The 20227-nt window shown below is 38.7% G+C and overlaps 2 protein-coding genes across 4 annotated transcripts in view; one reads left to right on the top strand and one right to left on the bottom strand.

Moving 5' to 3' along the window:
• ALG14 (ALG14 UDP-N-acetylglucosaminyltransferase subunit) overlaps positions 1-17058 on the bottom strand; it is a 101220-nt gene extending 84162 nt beyond the window's left edge. Inside the window, exons 1-2 of one of the 2 annotated variants that reach the window (XM_082386458.1) lie at positions 16777-17058; positions 13652-13803 (exon numbers count right to left, since the gene is read on the bottom strand). In XM_082386458.1, the coding sequence (XP_082242584.1) occupies positions 13652-13803; positions 16777-16912 (288 nt within the window). In that variant the 5' untranslated portion in view covers positions 16913-17058. The remainder of the gene's footprint in view (positions 1-13651; positions 13804-16776) is intronic. The other variant, XM_082386457.1, reaches the window with a different exon arrangement.
• Positions 17059-17246: 188 nt separating this feature from the next.
• Positions 17247-20227, top strand: part of LOC309626008 (TLC domain-containing protein 4-like) — a 93630-nt gene continuing 90649 nt past the window's right edge. The window contains exon 1 of one of the 2 annotated variants that reach the window (XM_082386211.1): positions 17247-19807. The gene's annotated coding sequence lies outside the window, so the exon portion shown is untranslated. The remainder of the gene's footprint in view (positions 19808-20227) is intronic. The other variant, XM_082386220.1, reaches the window with a different exon arrangement.

Raw genomic sequence — 20227 nt, 5'->3', positions numbered from 1 at the left:
ACTCATGCTCTAACAGAAGTCACCAGGAGTAAGGGTTGTCAAGCGAGGTGGTTAACAAATGAGGTGCAGACTGAGAAGCAAATAAAGGATGAACCAGAATCTACAGTGCAATGCCCTGAGCCTCATTTCCCCCTGTGTGTCGAAGGGGCGGACGTCCCTGCTGAAACACAGGCCAACAAGCGGACTACTGCTTTCCAGGAAGAAAGCTCTGGTGAGATTTTTCACTTACTGTCATTTAATATAGCTCTGGTAATTGGTTCTATTTGGAAAGGTTACTGTCCAATTTTTCTGAAAGATATTACTTTAGCTACTCTTTACTTTAGAGCTAATCCCAGGGGAAATTACATTTTCTTTAGACGGCATCTCAAGATATTTTTTTCATATAGGTAATTTCACAGCTAAACATTTGCTTGTTTTTTGTTTCGCTTAGCTTTCTGCCCCTCACCTTTCTAATCTCACTTGCTTTATTTGAGTGGGATTGAGATGTTTCTCCCTAGAGATGCCTGTTTCTCTTAAAAAGCTAGTTAAACTACTTAGAGATACATAGACTATAGAGAGTTAGAAAGTGCACCAGGAATAACTATTTCTCTTCACTCTTGTGTAACTACAAATAAGATGAATTATGTACCTAAAGATTTTAAAGATAATTAAAAGAATACACCGAATCATAGGAATTAGGAGGAATGTGAATGAAGTTTCTGCTACAAAAGTAGGTCATCTCTACCATTCAATTAATAAGATTACATTAATTTAATATTTAGCTTTAAAATCTGCTGTATATTTACATCTAGCACAAATAGACAAATATGAACATTTAAATATTTTTCTACAAACTAGCAAAAACACTTAGAAATTAACTAATTCCATATCAGAATAAGTTATTAACCAAACAATAGAAAATTCCTATGCTACTTGGGCAACTCCAAGTGATTAACAATGGGTCATTTGTATCTTCTGACTTCTGGGAAGGTCTTCTTTATGTTTTTGGAAGAGCAGGCTTGTGCTGAAAATGTGGGTTTTGGCTTCCTAACAGAACCAAGTGGGAACTGATGTACTTTTATTCCTAAAGTGCTCTGAGAGATATGGATGAGATACCTTGCCCAGGCACAGAGTACAATTACTGATAATGCTTTAAAGTAGTACAGAGTTTCTGGGTTTACTTAAGAGGTCTGAAAAAATCTAACTATAAAGAGATGGTCAAGGCCTTTAACCACAGGAATATTATCTACAGCTAGGAAACTGCAGTTGGTACAGTTACACCAGATTTTAAAAAGTGAGGCGGGACTTCCCTGGTGGTGCAGTGGTTAAGAATCTGCCTGCTAATGCAGGAGACACGGGTTCAATACCTGGTCCAGGAAGATCCCACATGCCACGGAGCAACTAAGCCTGTGTGCCACAACCACTGAGCCTTCGTTCTAGAGCCTGCGAGCCACAACTACTGAGCCCACGTGCTGCAACTACTGAAGCCCACGCACTCTAGGGCCCGTGCTCCGCAACAAGAGAAGCCACTGCAATGAGAAGCTCACGCACCGAAACGAAGAGTAGTGCCCGCTCACCACAACTAGAGAAAGTCTGCGTGCAGCAACGAAGACCCAACACAGCCAAAAATGAATAAAAAATTTTTTTAATTAAAAAATAAATAAATAAAAAAGTGAGGAAAATTGGGTGGATAGGGGGTGCTATTTACACAAATAGTGCAGAATAGGCATCTAAACAGAGGATATGATAAAACTCTGACTTAAACCAACACCCAAACCCTCCTTCTATAAATGGATTAAAATTCTGTAAGATATATATTGAAATACTATTTTACTGAACTGGAAAGAAGGGAAATCCCTACTTGCCAGAAACAAGAAGAAAATGAAAAGGCAGCAGACAGCCTGTAACACTGAGGTTTGGGAGGAAGACAATGATGCCAGAAATCTAGAGCTGGAGTTTGGTGCTCCCCCCCCCCCGCCCCCAGTTCTGGAGGAGAAGCATACAGAGGAACAATAAATTGGCAGTTGATACTTCCATGACAGTAACAGCTCCCCTATACCTGAAAGCTAGAGTGCTTTGGGCTCAGTTCGCAGTCGTTTTTTATCTCCTAACTACATTCAATCCCTGGGTGATCTCACAGTTTCTTGTTTTAAGTACTACCATTTAAACACAGATGACTCCAAAATTCATATTCCAGACCAGCCTCCCTCCTCAACTTCAGACTCATATATCCAACTGCACAGTCAACATCCTTGTTTATATGGTTACAGACATCCCACATTAGCCCTCCTGCTCCCTCATATAATCTTCCTCATTAAATTAATGGCAACTCCATTTTCCTGGTAGCTTAGGCCAAAAACCTGGATGTCGTTCTTCACTCCTCATTTTTCCCCCCACACCTCACACCTTATCTGCCAGGAAATCCTATTAACTCTTCCTTCAAAATATGTCCAGAATCTCACTACTTCCCAACACATCCACTGTTGCCATCCTGGTCCAAGCCATGTTGGTCTCTCACCTGAATTACTGCAATAGCTTCCAAACTCCTTTCCTTGCTCTGCCCTTCTCCCTTTGAGTTTATTCAGCAGCCAAAATGATCCTATTAAAATATAAGTCAGATCATTATCATTCCCCTACCTAAACCCTCCCAATGGTTCCCCACATCACTCATGGGGGAAAAATCTAAGACTAAAAATGGACCAAAAGGTCTTAAAAAATCTGACCCCATTATCCTCACTTTGACTTCCATGGCCTCATAACCTACTCAGCTTTCTCTCGCTTACTTTGCTTTGGCCACACTGATCTCCTTGCTATTCTATGAACATGTCAGGCACAGCCCCACCTTAGGGCCCTTCGTTGCAGTTATTGCTTCAAGAATTCTCTTCCCTCAGTTTGTTTCACAGCTCACCTTCTTCAAGTCTTTGTTCAAATGTCACCTTTCCCAGCCATTCTACCCAAAACTGCAACCTCCCTTCAACTCCCCAATATTCTCCATTCCCTTTCCCTACTCTATTCCTCTCCTCAACATTTATCATTAACATATTATACATTTTATTTAATTATCTTGCTTATTATCCCCCCATTGGAATATCTTGCTTATTATCCCCCCATTGGAATATAGTCACCACAAGGACAGAGATATTTGTATTCTATTCACTACTGTATCACTAGCACCAGTGGGAATTCAATAAATACTTGTTTTAAAAAAATGAATAAATGTTAAATTCACAATTACGAAGGAAAAAATTCAAACTAGAATTCTAAGCACAGAATGCAGTCAAAGGAGGGCAAAACAAAAACATATTTTCAGGCAAACAAAAAACACGGAAAGAATAAATCACTTACAGACCTTCCATGAAAGAACTAATAAAATATATATTTCTGGAAAAAAGACATCGGATCCAAAAGAAAGAAGTAGTAAGGGTAAGGAAAGAAAATACTACATAAATTTAAATAATTACTAACTGCTTAAAACAATAATAGTAATAAGAAATTTAAGTGGAATAAAAACAAGGTAGAACCAAAACACTAAACAGTAAAATAATACGATGGGAGGAGGTCCTCACAGTTAAAACATTCTAAAAGCTTTTTTTTTTCAGAAGGAGGCTGGAGATATTAAGTTTTTGACTTTAAGGTGGATATCCATGTTAACAGTTTACGGAAAATGGCTAAGATAAGAAAATAATTTCCATTCTAGGAGAAGGGGAAAAGGGAGGACAATGAAAGCTCAATTAATCCAAAAAGAAGACAGAAAAGGAAAAAAAAATTTGAAGAAAAGTATGGTAAACAGAAAGAATCAAATAAAATAGTAGAAATAAATCTAATATATTAGTAATCAAAATAAATGTACAGGTACCAAACATGCTTGTTAAAAGACAATGATTCTCAGTTTTGAATTTTAAAATTGTACTTTATGTCATTTATAAAAGACATACTTAAAACATAATGACAAACAAAAGTCAAAAGAGATGGAAAAAGACATACCACACAAACACTACAGCACAGATTACAAAAAATAGCAAGAGAATATTATGAAAATATTAATGCCAATACGTTTGCAAGGTTACCAAAATTAAATATGTTCCTAGAAAAATATCTTAAGTTATACTGATTTAAAAAGAAACAGAAATCCTGCAAAGTCCTATAACCATAACAAAAAGAACACATCAGGGCCAGGTGGTGTTATAGACAAGTTATACAAAACTTAATATTGTAAAGGAAGAAGTAAATTGTCACTATTTGTAAATGACATGATATTATACATAGAAAATCCTAAACACTACACCAAAAAACTGTTAGAACTAACAGACACATTCAGTAAAGTTGGAGGATACAAAATCAACAGGCAAAAACCTGTTGTATTCAACAGGCAAAACCTGTTGCATTTCTACACACTTTTAACAAATTATCAGAAAGAGAAATTAAGAAAACAATACCATTTACAACTGCATCAAAAAGAATAAAATACCTAGGAATAAATTTAGCCAAGGAGGTGAAAGACTTGCACACTGAAAACTATAAGACACTGATGAAAGAAATTATAGAAGACACTAGTAAATGGAAAGATATTCTGTGCTCATGGATTAGAAAAATTAATATTGTTAAAATGCACCACCAAACCAGCTATACAAGAAATGTTAAAGGAACTTCTCTAGGCAAAAAAGAAAAGGTCACAACTAGAAACATGAAAATATGAATGGAAAAAGCACATCAGTAAAAGCAAACATACAGTAAAGGTAGGAAACTATCTATGCACAAAGCTAGCAGGAAGGTTAAAAGACAAAAGTAGTAAAACCATCTATATCCACAATAAACAGCTAAGGGATACACAAAACAATTATTTGTAAAATATGATATCAAAAAGAGTAATCATGAGGGGAAGAGAGTACAAATGCAGAGTTGTTAAAATGCATTTGAAATTAAGAGATCAGCAACTTAAAACAATCGTATCACAATCATAATCATATATATCACATACAAAAGAAAAAAGAATCCAAAACTAATACTAAAGATAATCATCAAATCACAAGAGGACAAAAGAAGAAAGGAACAAGAAAGACCTACAAAAAGAACCCCAAAACAATGAACAAAATGGCAATAAGAATATACATATCGGGAGGGTGGGAGGGAGGGAGATGCAGGAGGGAGGAGATATGGGAACGTGTGTATATGTGTAGCTGATTCACTTTGTTATAAAGCAGAAACTAACACACCATTGTGAAGCAATTATACTTCAATAAAGATGTTTAAAAAAAAAAAAAGAACATACATATCAATAATTACTTTAAATGTAAATGGACTAAATGCTCCAATCAAAGACACAGAGTGGCTAAATGAATACAAAAACAAGACCCATATATACGCTGCCTACAAGAGACTCACTTCAGATCTAAAGACACACACAGACTGAAACTGAAGGGATGGAAAAAGGTATTCCATGCAAATGAAAATCAAAAGAAAGCTGGGGTAGCAATACTTATAGCAGACAAAATAGATTTTAAAATAAAGACTGTTACAAGAGACAAAGAAGGGCATGACATAATGATCAAGGGAGTGACCCAAGAAGAAGATATAATAATTTTAAGTACATCTGCACCCAACATAGGCGCACCTAAATACATAAAGCAAATATTAACAGACACAAAGGGAGAAATCAACAGTAACAGTAACAGTAAGGGACTTTAACCCCTCACTCACATCAATGAACAGATCATCCAGACAGAAGATCAATAAGGAAACACTAGCCTCAAATGACACAACAGACCTAATGGACTTAATAGTTATATATAGAACATTCCATCCAAGAGCAGCAGAATACACATTCTTTTCAAGTGTACATGAAACATTTTCCAGGATGTATTACATGGTTCGCTACAAAACAAGCCTTGGTAAATCTAAGAAAACTGGAACCATATCAAGCATCTTTTCTGACCACAATGCTATGAGACTAAAAATCAACTACAAGAAAAAAACTGCAAAACACACAGACACATGGAGGTTAAACATTATACTATGAAACAACCAATGGCTCACTGAAGAAATCAAAGAGGAAATAAAAAAATACCTGGAGACAAATGAAAATGAAAACACAATGATCCAAAATCTATGGGATGCAGCAAAAACAGTTCTAAGAGGGACATTTACAGCAATACAAGCTTACCTCAGCAAACAAGAAAAATCTCAAATAAAAAATCTGACCTTATACCTAAGGGAGCTAGAAAAAGAAAAAGAAAACCCAAAGCTAGTAGAAAAAGGAAATCATAAAGATCAGAGCAGAAGTAAATGAAATAGAGACTAAAAGACAATGGAAAAGATCAATGAAACTAAGAGGGCGTTCTTTGAAAAGATAAACAAAATTGATAAACATTTAGCCAGACTCATTAAGAAAAAAAGAAAGTGGGCCCAAATCAATAAAATCAGAAATAAAAAAGAAGTTACAGCTGACTCCACAGAAATACAAAGGATCATAAGAGGCTACTATGAACAACTATATACCAGTAAAATGGACAACCTAGAAGAAATGGACAAATTCCTAAAAATACATAATCTTTCAAGACTGAATCAGGAAGAAATACAAATATGAACAGACCAATTACCAGTAATGAAATTGAATCAATAATAAAAATACCTCCCAACAAACAAAAGTCCAGGACCAGAAGGCTTCACGGGTGAATTCCACTGAACATTTAGAGAAGAGTCAACACCTATCCTTCTCAAACTATTCCAAAAAACTGCAGAGAAAGGAACACATCCAAACTCATTCTATGAAGTCAGCATCACCTTGACACCAAAACCAGACAGAGATATTACAAAAAAGAAAATTACAGGTCAATATCACTGATGAACATAGATGCAAAAATCCTCAACAAAATACTAGCAAACCGACTTCAACAGTACATTAAAAGGATCATACCCCAAAATCAACTGGAATTTATCCCAGGGATGAAAGGATTTTTCAATATCTGCAAATAAATAAATGTGATACATCACATTAACAAAATGAACTCAACAGATGCAGAAAAAACCTTTTCATAAACTTCAACATCCATTTACGATAAAAACTCTCCAGAAAGTGGGCACAGAGAGAACATACTTCAACATAATAAAGGCCATATATGACAAGTCCACAGCTAAGATCATACTCAATGGTGAAAAGCTGAAAGCATTTCTTTTAAGATTAGGAACAAAACAAGAATGCCCACTCTCACCACTTTTATTCAACATAGTATTGGAAATCCTATCCACAGCCAGAGAAGAAAAAGAAATAAAAGGAATCCAAATTGGAAAGGAAGACATAAAACTGTCACTGTTTGTAGATGACATGATACATAAAAAAATCCTAAAGACACCACCAAAAGTCTACTAGAGCTAATCAATTAACCTGGTAAAACTGCAGGATACAAAATTAATATACAAAAATCTGCTGCATTTCTATACACTAACAATGAACTATCAGAAAGAGAAATTAAGGAAACAATCTCATTTACAATTGCATCACAAAGAATAAAATATCTAGGAATAAATTTACCTAAGGAGGTAAAAGAGCTGTACTTGGAAAATTATAAGACGCTGATGAAAGAAATTGAAGATGACACAAACAGATGGAAAGATATACCATGTTCATAGACTGGAAGAACTAATAATCTTAAAATGACCATGCTACCCAAGGCAATCTACAGGTTCAATGTAATATCTATCAAAATACCAAAGGCATTTTTCACAGAACTAGAACAAATAATTTTAAAATTTGTATGGAAACACAAAAGACTCCAAATAGCCAAAACAATCTTGAGAAAAAAGAACACAGCTGGAGGAATCATGCTTCCTGACTTCAGACTACACCACAAAGCTACAGTAATCAAAAGAGTATGGTACTGGCACAAAAACAGACACACAGATCCATGGAACAGAACAGAGATCCCAGAAATAAACCCATGCACTTATGGTCAATTAATCTAGGACAAAGGAGGCAAGAACACACAATGGAGAAAAGACAGTATCTTAAATAAGTGGCACTGGGAAAACTGGACAGCTAAATGCAAAAGAATGAAATTAGACCATTCTCTAACACCATGTAGAAAAAACAAACTCAAAACGGATTAAAGACCTAAATGTAAGACCAGAAACCATAAATCTCCTGGAAGAAAACATAGGCAGAAGACTCCAACATAAATTGTAGCACTATTTTTTTGGATCTGTCTCCTAAAGCAATGGAAACAAAAGCAAAAATAAACTAATGGAACCTAATTAAACTTAAAAGCTTTTGCACATCGAAAGAAACCATCAACAAAATGAAAAGACAACCTACTGAATGGGAGAAAATATTTGCAAATGATATGATTAACAAGGGGTTAATATCTAAAATATATAAACAGCTCATATAACTCAACATCAAAAAAAAAAAAGTCCAACAACCTGATTAAAAAGTGGGCAGAAGGCCTGAATAGACATTTTTCCAAAGAAGACATCAGATGGCCAACAGGCACATCAAAAGATGCTCAACATCGTTAATTGTGAGGGAAATGCAAATCAAAACCACAATGAGATATCCCCTCACACCTGTCAGAATGGCTATCATCAAAAAGAACACAAATAACATTTGTTGGTGAGGATGTGGAGAAAAAAGAACCCTCCTACACTGTTGGTGGGAAAGTACATTGGTGCAGCTACTGTGGAAAACAGTATGGAGGTTTCCCAAAAAACTAAAAATAGAACTACTATATGACCCAGCAATTCCACTCCTGGGTATATATCTGAAAAAAAACAAAAACACTAAGTCAAAAAGATACATGCACCCCAATGTTCATAGCAGCATTATTTACAATTGCCAAGATATGGAAGCAACCTAAGTGTCCATCAACAGATGAATGGATAAAGAAGATGTGGTACACACACACACACACACACATGCACAAAATGAACAAGAGATAACAAGTGTTGGCAAGGATGTGGAGAAAAGGGAACCCTTGTACACTGTTGGTGTGGTCACTATGGAAAACAGTATGGAGGTTCCTCAAAAAATTAAAAATAGAACTATTATATAATCCAGCAATTCCACTTCTGGATGCTTATCCAAAGAAAATGAAAACACTAACTCAAAAAGATATACACTACCCCAAGTTCATTGAAGCATTATTTACAATAGGCAAAACATGAAAACAACCTAAGTGTCTACCAATGGATGAATGGATAAATACTGAATATAATGTGATTGATACATACATACACACACACACAACAGAATATTATTCAGCCTTAAAAAAGAAGGAAATCTTGCCCTTTGTGACTACCTTGATGGACCTTGAGGGCATTATGCTAAGTGAAATAAGTCAGACGGAGAAAGACAAATACAATATGATCTTACTTATATGTGGAATCTAAAAAACCAGAAAACAAAAAACCCAAGCTCACAGATATAGAGAACAGATTTGGTGGTTACCAGAGGTGGGGCATTGGGGGTGAGGGAAATGGGTGAAGGGGTCAAAAGGTGCAAGCTTGCAGTTATAAAATAAAGAAGTCATAGGGATGCAATACAGCATGGTGACTGCAGTTAATAATATTGTAAGAAAAAAAACTTAAAAAAATTAATTCCATACTTATACAAATTCCCCCAAAGAGCAAAAAGTTGTGTATACCCTACAACTCACATAATGAGACTAGTGTAACCTTGATACCAAAACTAAAGAACAGCATGAGAAAGGAAAAATACAGGGCAATCTCCGTCATGAACATAAACAAAAAAATCCTAAATGATATGTTTGCAAATCAAATCCAGCAATGCATTAAAATACAATGCACCATGAACAAACTGGGTTTATTCCAGGAATTCAAGACTAGTTCATAACTATGTAATTGTCCATATAAACAAAACAAGTTGGAAAAACTATAAGATCATCTCAGATGCAGAAGAGACATTTGATAAAAATCAACAACTAAATATTATTTAAAATAAAACTCAACACATTTTTTAAAGCAGAAAGAATGCAAAGACGACCACTACACAGCTCCTATTCATTACCGTTCCGGAAGTTCTAATAACAAAATGAGAAAAAAGAACTAAAAGATGTAAGGATTACAAAGAAAGAATCACAATTATTACTACTTATAGATGATAAGATTATCTTCATTAATAACACAAAAGTGTACAAATTAGGATTAGAGTGTAGCCAGGTGGTTCTTATAAGATGACTTTATAAAACTCAATTGTATTTCTATATATTGCAACACAGGAAATATCATTAAAAGTTATACCACTTACAACAATAATAAAAGAATACAAGGTACCTAGAAATAAACACAACAAAAGATATGCCAGACTCTTATGAAGAAAATTAGAAATGTTACTGAAAAGCATTAAAGGAGATCTAAGTACTGTAATGGAGAGAAAGGTGATGTTTCCAGATAGGAAGATATCATCAAAAAGATGTAAGTTCTCCTGAAACTGATGGACAGATTCAATTCAATTCAAACCAAAATTCCAACAGAGTTCTTTGTGAACTTTTCAAAGCTAATTTAAAAACCTATGTGGAAAAAAAATAAAAAAGATACTTCTGAAGAAAAGAAGAGCTTGACATTAGCTCAAGGATAGACAAATGTACCAGTTAAAGTAGAAAGCTCAGATACAGACCTATACATACATGGAAACTTGATCTAACGGTGGAAGCACCGCAGATCGGTGGGCAAAGGACTATTCAATAAATGGTGCTGGGCCAGTACTGGTGGCTCCTCTACAAGACACTGCAGGTCTAGAGTGTTCAGTATTCTTGGCTGACATGGGCTCTGCAGCAAATGTATTGATCGTTATTGATTTCTTCAGTCAGACCCTTCCTCTCCCCAGTCTGGTGAGCTCCACGGAAGGTACAAAAGATAGCTGTCAGGGACGCTGCGGGTACAAGTCCCCTTAGCTGAAGTGTACAGAGAGACGAGAAGTGTATTCCTCCCTTTATAAGGCTTGGTCAGAAGGTGTCTCTCCGCCCTGCCTCCTGTCCGCCTAGTGTGGCTTATAGGGGTGGTCGACACAAAGGACAACAGTCATGTTCCTTCTACTGCCCTCAGTGGCTCTCTTCTGCATCTCTGCAGAAACTCTCCCCAGCTTTAGATTCACGCATGAGCAGACCATTTCAGGAATGAGATAGTGTTTTTTCTCTAACAGGGGTTGCACTGCCCCAGCCAGAAAGTAACCAACAGAGGAAGGAGGTCAAACAGAGATGCTTAGTCCTATACTGTGGTGTTACTGTGATAACGAGAAAAAAATAATGGCACTTATAAAATTGAAATCTTTGGCTTTCTTAGTAAAGTGCATCAAACCCAACTTACTGGGTTCTAAAGCATCATGATCCACAGTACATAACAATCTTCTAAATGTTTCACTAAATCCTGACAAAATTCAGCAAATAAACGGTACATACAGTGATGGACCTGGAGGGAAATATTCAATATGTATGCTAAATTAAAACTGGAGCCTCCAAATTGGGTGCAATTTCAGAAAGAAGAAAAGAACACGCACACTAATAATTGGTAAAAACAAAGATACCCACTCTGTATGCTGAAAAACAATAAGAAATTTGTAATCCTTTGATCATTATATTTTTTTCTAGTAGTGTATGCCACTGCTAAATTATAAGATTTTTTACATTATTCTTGTGAGAAAATTACCATCATTTTCTATAAACTCTCCAATTCCAGTATATACTCTAAGATAAGAGATTAAATGACATTTTAAGTCTCTGATGCCTCGGATAAGAATTCTCAATGCATTCTGTTCACATTGAGTGTTTTGAATTGTAAAAGAATACACAAAAGAGGCAGAGTGGGCTGTACAGCAAAAGCACAGGCTTTGGAGAAGACATATTTAGGTAAGTCCCACATATTTGGCAGGGCCTTGGCTGAGTTTTTTTTGCCTCTGAGCCTCATTTATCTCATTTGTAAAATGAAGCTACTATTATCTGTTTCACCCGTTACTGAAAGGATCAATTACTGGCATACTCAATAGTCTCTACTATTTCTCCTTTCACACTTGCTAAAAGGAAAAAGTTTGTTTTGCTTTATGTCAAACAGGAGGCTTTTCCTGAAATAGTCCAGTGTATGTATTTGTATAGGGATGAATAGTGTCCTCCAAAAAGTCATGTCTACCTGGAACCTATGAAAGTGACCTTATTTGGAAATAGGGTCTTGTAGATGTAATCAGGTTAAGATGAGGTCGTACTGGAATAGGGTGGGCCCTAAATCCAATGACTGGTGTCCTTATAAGAAGGGCCTGTGAAGACAGACACAGGAATGGCCCTGTGACAATGGAGGGAGAGACGAGAGTAATGCTGACACAAGCCAGAAAATGCCAAGGACTGCTGGCCACCATCAGAAGCTAGGGAGAGGTGAGGAAGGATTCACCCCAGAGCCTCCAGAGAGAACACGGCCCTGCTGACACCTTAATTTTGGACTTCTAGCCTCTGGAACCATTAAAGAATAAATTTCTCTTATTTCAAGCTACCCTGTGTGTAGTACTTTGTTACAGTAGCCCTAGGAAACTAATACGGTATTGAGTCCTGAAACAGAAATGAAGCATTTTGGCTCATCTCCCACAAAGAAAAAACATACCATTTATTTCGCTACGGCTGAATAGTCATCGGCGCATTCCAAGATTGTTTGATGTGGATTTTCCAAGAACACAATTTAGTAGTGCGTTATTGAGGGATCATGTTTACAAGTGAACAAGACGTAACTAAAGCAGGCTTTAACCAACTAAAAAGGTCAGTGGAGGATGAGTTATATTAGTGGATCCTGATTTCCAAGAAACATAAGAACCACCAAGACAGGGCCCATATGGAAGCAGCTCTGGAGTCAGTGAAGGCAGGAGTCACCATCTGGTTTCCAATCTTGTTCTTCCTGTGGATGAACTTCATTCTTTTCTCTAGCTGCAGTCTGTCTTTAGCCAGCAGGTGAAAACAAGACAGCTGGCAGCTTCCAAGTTTTCTCTTTTACAGAGCTGAACCCCTGAAGAAAGACTACTTTCATTTTCTGGGTCCCCAAGTCCAAAAAGCCTGGAGGAACACTTTGGGTGGCCTGAGCTGGGTCGCCTATCCACTCCTGAACCACCTGTTGGAGCCCTGTGGCCGGGCAGGTACCAGAGAGAGGGATGGATGGAGACGATCTAACAAGGAACAGCTCTAGTTTCCTTCCTGATTAAGTAGTTCCACTTTTTTCAATTTACCCCAAATTCTGCTATAATGCTAAAACGAGTGAGCAACCAGGAGCAGAGAAGTAATTTTAAAGGCAGATACAGATATAATTGGAAGAATAAGAAGTAGTAATAGATAAATCATCAATACACGTAATACATTGATAAAGAACTTTAAAGAAGAACCAATAAGCACGTGAACTGGATGCTTTATGTAAGTATAAATGAAACAATTTTCACAGTTGGAATTACTGAGAAACAATTTTCTCTATTTAAATAATAGAAGAGAATATAAGAAATCAAGCAACCATTTTTATTTGAAGAGTTATTTTAAAGAAGTTTTTATATTTGGGTAGTAAAAGAACTATATTTCATCAGCAATAAACAGTTGACTGCATTGTGTGAGCAGGGCACTGAAGGGTCATGAGATTGTTTCTAGAGAAAATTAAATTCAATAAATAACTTGTAACTTTCTTAGACATAGAAATTATCACTTACCACAGCACTGGGGTTTCTATCAGCTCGATTTACTTCAAAAGAATTTATTTTATGGGCACTCATTTCATCAGTGTCAGCAATGATATAATGTCTAGGAGAGTAAGCATCGGACAAGTTCTCGAGCAGCCTCAGGATCTCAGTGGTATGACCACCTGGAAAAAAATATTGGAAGGCCTGAGATTAAGAAACCGGTAATGGACATATCCATCTGACTACATTATACTAATACTATGTTTTGTGTATTTCTCAAAACACAGAAGGAGTATTTGGAAATGATAATCTATGCCCTTGTATAAATACTACCTTTATATGGGGGAAGAGGATAATAAACGTATAAAAATAAAATCAGCACCAGCAGTAGGTTGTGCTACTGTACTAGCTGAGGAAGGTACAAAGAAGTATAAGACACAGATCCTGTTATCAAGAAGTCTGGTGGGGAAAGGACAAGACACACAGATATACAGAGAGTGACGCAAGACAGCAAGAAAAATTAAAATGGGGTTTGGGGGAGGGAACAAGCAAAAGGTTATGAAAAAACAATGTCCTAAGCATAGGGGAGATCCCTGGTAAAGGCTGAAATGACTTGAAAGGTGCAGCTAATGGACAGATATGAGTAGGGAGGCCACTGGGTGGGGGTGGGATTATTAAGACAGGAGAAGGTAAGATCTGGGATGGGTGATCAAGGCATGGTGGGAACACTGGGAAGAAAGAGGAGAGTGAAGTAAGGTCAGGAAAGTAGGCTGGAAAATGGGAAGACAGTTGCTGAAGGTTTCTGTGTTGTGAATCAGACAAATTATGTGTTTTCTCCAAATGCATATATTTCTTATAGTAGAAAGGGAAAGATTACTCTCTAGATCCCAGAAGGAATTAGATATAGAAATAAAGTCAGCACAGAGTAAGTATAACAGGAATTAGAATCATGCTTTAACTTTATAACTTGTCAGCCATCTTCTTATGCAGGGCAAGTAATTTGCACATCTTATACTCATTTTATCATTTTTGTTTTTAACTTTGAAAAAGTGTGGTGGTTTCCAAAGTAGGTACTTGTTTTCAGAGCTGGAACAATTAAGGATAAATACGAATATATACATCTTCCACTGCAATTAAAACTTCATTTTAACTGCTTTAACAGTCTTTTTTTTTTTTTTTTCCTTAAAAGGAAACCCTCACTGAATACATTCTTTGAAAAATTAACTTTGTTACCGAATAAAGTCATTAAAATGATGAGCTTCATCTTGCATTTTACTTTTTTATTAAGACTTGTCCTTTGGGAATGAAATCTTCTCAGTTCTTTCTTAAAGTATATCCAGAATCCAATCACTTCTCACCACCTCTTTTGCTAGCACCCTGCTCCAAACCACATCACTCTCACGTGGATTATGACCAAAGCTTCCTGGTCTGTTCCCTCCTCTGCACTTGTCCATTCAAGTGTCCACTTGAGTCTATTCTCAACACAGCCTCTAGACTGATCTTCTTCAAAAGAGTTGATCAAATTATTTACCTCTGCTCAAAACCCTCCAAGGGCTCCCCTTCTCATATGGAATAAAAGGCTTTTTGTAAGCTGACCCTTATTGTTACCTCTTGGACCTCATCTGCTTCTTCCCCCCTTACTCAGTCTACTCCAGCCACTCTGGCCTCCTTGCTGTTGGGTATCTGTCATCTCCCCAGGAGGCTTTACCTGACAATTCTGACGAAAATGCAACTTTCTTTCTCCTCGCCTCTTCCTAACCCACATTTTTCAAAGCGGAAACAGAAGGCTCAGTGAGGATAACTAATTTGCACAAGATCACCAAATTAGTAAGTGGCAGAGATGTGATTCAACTCTGGTGTTATGTTCATTTAGAGGCACGTGGTCCTAACCTCTGCATGGTAGGAAGCAGTGGAGTAGTGCCAACAGCTCTGTTGAGCAGGGTTTAAAATACCCTTACGCGATCTGCATGGGGCTTGCCTCCCCACATCCAACTCAGTACCATAGTGCCCTTGCACCTCTGGTCATCCCAAGTGCTATGGCCTTCTTTTCACACCCTCGCAGCCCTCAACGCCCCAGCTCCCCCTTGTCTGGCTACTTCTTAGTCATCTTTCAAGTCTCAGTTTAGACATCACGACTTCCAGGAAGCTTCCTGTCTCAAGTTCAGAAAAAGTGGCGCCCAGCGTGAACTTCCATAACAGTTTTTACTTCCCAGGTTATAGCACTTATTGTGGCAAGTACCCATTCTGCTTTTCGTTTTCTGTTAGTTTTTCTATATTCTCCATTTCATTCACTGCTGTGTCCTCACAGCTTTCACACTGCTTGGGACATAGTCAGCACTCCACGGCAAGTCGTATTCGTCAGTTTTGTTATTTCCAGGACTTAGCTTAGTGCCTGACCTCCCCTATGGCTCAAAATACATTAGGTGAATAAAGTAATGAATTACACGTGGACATAAGTTTAGGCCATTTGCTAATACTTATAATATTATGCTATCTGGATGCAATCTCCTGGCATTTCTGAATGTACACAGCATGTATATGTATCGCTCTGTCAGAGCTGTCCATTTAAAGCGGTACGCCTACAGAGCTGGCCGACTCCGTTCGGATTGTATTACCTGATTGCACAGGTTGTTGTTCATCCCCCGGCACAATATCTTGAAGTGTGTATTGTTCTCCCGTTAGTAGGTAATTGTTTCTATCCTCGTGGATTTTGTATATGTATATTTATAAATGTGACAATTCGCTTTGTCTCGCTTATCATGTAGTATTCGTGATTCCTAAATTAAATCCCAAATGCCTAGATTAATAATGCAAAACAGCAGTTTTTATTCAGGCAAATTGCATGTTACCATCACGGGCTTCTGTGTCCTCTCTGTTCACTAACAATTTGTTAGAAAAATATACGCTACAGAGACGCTTAATTACAGACAAGTGTAAGTAACTCATCTGTCATTAAAAATGCGGCCTGGGCCACATCAACAACAGACCAGCATTGTGCCCAGCCTGGGCTGACCCGCTCCAGTCCCACAGAGAAACTACAAATCTCAGCATGCAACGCTGCACAAAGTGCTAGGGGCCCTGCGAACAGCGCCGCGGTGGACTCTGGGGTTTGTAGTACCCGACCCGAGCCCGCCAGTCACCGCCCGGATACTCACCGGACCCAGCCACCACCAAGAGGCTGAGAGACCGCCGGGGCACAGCGGCGCGGGGACGCAGCACTACCCATAGCCGCACTGCCAGCAGCACGGCCACGGTTCCTGCCGCCGCCGCGAGGATAAGGGTGCCACCCATTCGAAGACAAGACGCATGCGTGCTATCCCCCGGCGCCGGCCGCAGGAGCGGTGAAAGTTCAAAACTACGGGCGCTGCGGAGACCCAAACTCGTGGTGTGGGCCTCTTGGTGGGCGGGGCTTGTTGGCGGTGGGAGGAGTTCAGGGCCAGAGGCGGAAGCCTGGCCTCAGACCACTCCGCTGGGTGCCCGGCGGGATTCTGCGCACGTACCGCCCATGCGTAAACTGAAATTCGCGGATTAAAGCGGTGGAGCAGTTTGGTTTCGGTTCGTGAGGAGGTGAGGCCAGCTGGGCGCCCTAAAAAGGACCTCCCAAGTTAGCAGGTGTTCCAAATTAACTAACTTTGTGAATTCCACCTGAGGCCAGTGGCATACGTGCCAAGGGAAATGTTTCTGTTGCACATGCACAGCTACTGAAAGTGCTTGCCAGTGAAAGGTACCTTGGTACAAAAAATCGAATTTCGGGTTCTCATCCAAATCTCCTCTTTCCCAGCACTCATATTTTTAATTTTTCTAGTCTTTTTCACAGATCTCAGTGTGACCAGAGTAGCTAGCTGAGGGTGATCACCTCAAGTTACGGCATGTTCCTGAGAGCAGTGGAAGTTCAGTGGTTCAAGGTAGTGAGATAGAGAAAGAATCGTCCTATTCAGTTAATTTTACCACAAAGGCAACACCTCCCCCAATCCCAATTTTGCTTATTTTTATGTTTACTTAATCCACATTGTAGCAATATAAAAAGGCTGAGATTAGAGAAGCCCCTTCACCCCAAGTGTAATTTGCCTTCAGTCCCCAATGGACCTGTAGGTTAGATAGGACAAGTATACAGATGAGTAAACAAGTCCAGAAAGGTGAAACAGCTTGCTCAAGTGAAATAGTGGCAGATGTAGATTTAGAAACTGGAAACCCTAACTGCTGCTGCATAGGAGTTTACGCCGTGTATTCCTTTGCCAAATTCAAACTTCCTTGATTTTCAAACTTGCTTAGATCTTAGAATGTGTTTTTAAAAATGCAGCCTTGGGCTTCCCTGGTGGCGCAGTGGTTAAGAATCCGCCTGCCAATGCAGGGGACATGGGTTTGAGCCCTGGTCCGGTAAGATCCCACATGCCATGGAGCAACTAAGCCCGCGAGCCACAACTACTGAGCCCACGTGCCACAACTACTGAAGCCCGGGCGCCTAGAGCCCGTGCTCCGCAACAAGAGAAGCCACTGCAATGAGAAGCCTGCGCACTGCAATGAAGAGTAGCCCCTGCTAGCCACAACTAAAGAAAGCCCGCATGCAGCAACGAAGACCCAACGCAGCCAAAAATAAAATAAGTAAATTTATTTAAAAAAAAAAAAAAATGCAGCCTCTCAGAGTACAATAGGGAGCTCCTGAATCAGAATCTCCAGGGGAGAGGACTGAGGTCAGCTCCTCTAATCAATGTGTCTATTTCTATAAGCAGGCAAGTTTGGGAGACATTTAGGTACTTTGTAGCATCATTTTCTGGCTAATGGACCTCACATACTTCCTGTATTCTATCAAATCCTCTTAACCCTATATCCTCACAATAAGGTCATAAGGTGAATATTATTCCCCTCTTTACAGATAAAGAAAAGGATTCTATAAAAGTTAAATAATTTGCCTAAGGTTAGCTAGTGGGGAATTCCCTGGCAGTCCAATGGTTAGGACTCTGCGCTTCCACTGCAGGGGGCACAGGTTCCATCCCTGGTCGTGGAACTAAGATCCTGCATGGTGTTAGTAAGTGGTGGAGAAATTTTATAATTGTGGGCTTAGAAGTCAATGCTTCTCAAATTTTGGTGGAATCAGAATCCCCTGGGCTTACAAATACGTAGTTGGAAGTCCAGAGGTAGGGCCTCTGGCGCAGTATGAAAAACAACTTAAGAATATTACAAAAGATATAGTTTTATTTCATCTACCCACTCTGCCATTCCCAGCAATGGCTTCAGCCTAAGACTCTCTGCCATCATGCTTTTAAAAGAAGACATTAGTTGTCTCAGAAATTTACATCCAGGCAGGGCAGTCTCCAGATTTCAAGAGGTTATCTTGTCCTTGGGTCTTTTTTTTAAAAGTGAGGAAACCTTTTCCAGAACCTCCCACAGCAGACTTTCACTCCTTTTGGCCAAATTAATATCACTTGCCCCTTCATAAAAGGAATGAGACCACAAATCTGGCTGAGGTAGGATGGAGGATGGCATACAACTCACCTGTGGTATCTGGCAGTTTGGTGGAGGGTGGGTACTGAACAAAACGGACCTTCTCTTGGAGAGGAGGATGTTGGAGGAGGGTGGAGGAAAGATCATTGCTGGGTAGGCAAATAACAGTGTTTGGATTGCTGCGAAGGTAATGCGTCTGAGCTGGTGTTGTAAACTGACACAGGCAATGCGGATGTTTGGCTTATTAATAATGTTAGTCTCTAGGCCCCAAATGACACCCCTGCATTCCCTAGTACCCATCCCCTCACTACTGTCATTACCTGTGTCTGTACGAAATATCAGTTTGATCACACTTAGTTGTAGATGGAATGAATGGGGAGTGATCAAGCATTTTAGTGGCTGCCAGTAAATGCAGAGAATCAAAGAGGGTGGAATAGCAGACGTTGTTTGGAGTTATTGGTTGATTATTTTGAATTAAGTCTAGGGTCAAACCGTTCAGTGTTCCTGACAAGGAAGTTGAGGACTGCAGGGAGGAGCTGGGTGGCAGGTGGAGACAGGAACAAAGTTGGGAACTCCTGAACACAATAAATCAGGAGTGTTTTATTCACCCACAAATTCCTGGGTGAGCTGAGTCCTGGGCTGTGACAGGCATGGAATATAATTAAGAGGTGAATAATATGTACTGGATTAATCAGAAAAGGCAGGACTGAACAGGACGAAGCAACTAAAATTTCTCTTGGGAAGGTAAGTTGCATTGACAATGCAGTTAACAGTTGCACAGAGGTAAATTATACTGTGTGAAAAGCATGAAAATGTATTAATAATTGATAAACTGAATAATAGTATTGAGCCATAATCAACCATAAGTAAAGTCTGCCTGGGAAGTGATTTTTATTATCTTCTTAAACCTATTTTCTAAAGTTTCTGTGACAAATACTATTCATGAATATTTTTAAAATTAAGATTATTTTGCACTATTGAATGGAATTGTACTTGTTAATTTAGTCAGCATATTTAATGAGCACCTGCTACGTGCTAGATTTAGGTGCAGGGGATCTTGTATGACAGTAGTAGTCCAGACAAAAACAGACGAGGAAGATGACAGTGGGAGGTAGAAGAGGGTAGATTTGAGATATATTTTATGGATAGAGTCAGTAAGACTCG

The sequence above is a fragment of the Balaenoptera borealis genome, assembly GCF_965194805.1.
Source record: "Balaenoptera borealis genome assembly, chromosome: 1".
Classification (NCBI taxonomy): domain Eukaryota; kingdom Metazoa; phylum Chordata; class Mammalia; order Artiodactyla; family Balaenopteridae; genus Balaenoptera; species Balaenoptera borealis.
This window is presented reverse-complemented; position numbering and strand designations above follow the sequence as displayed.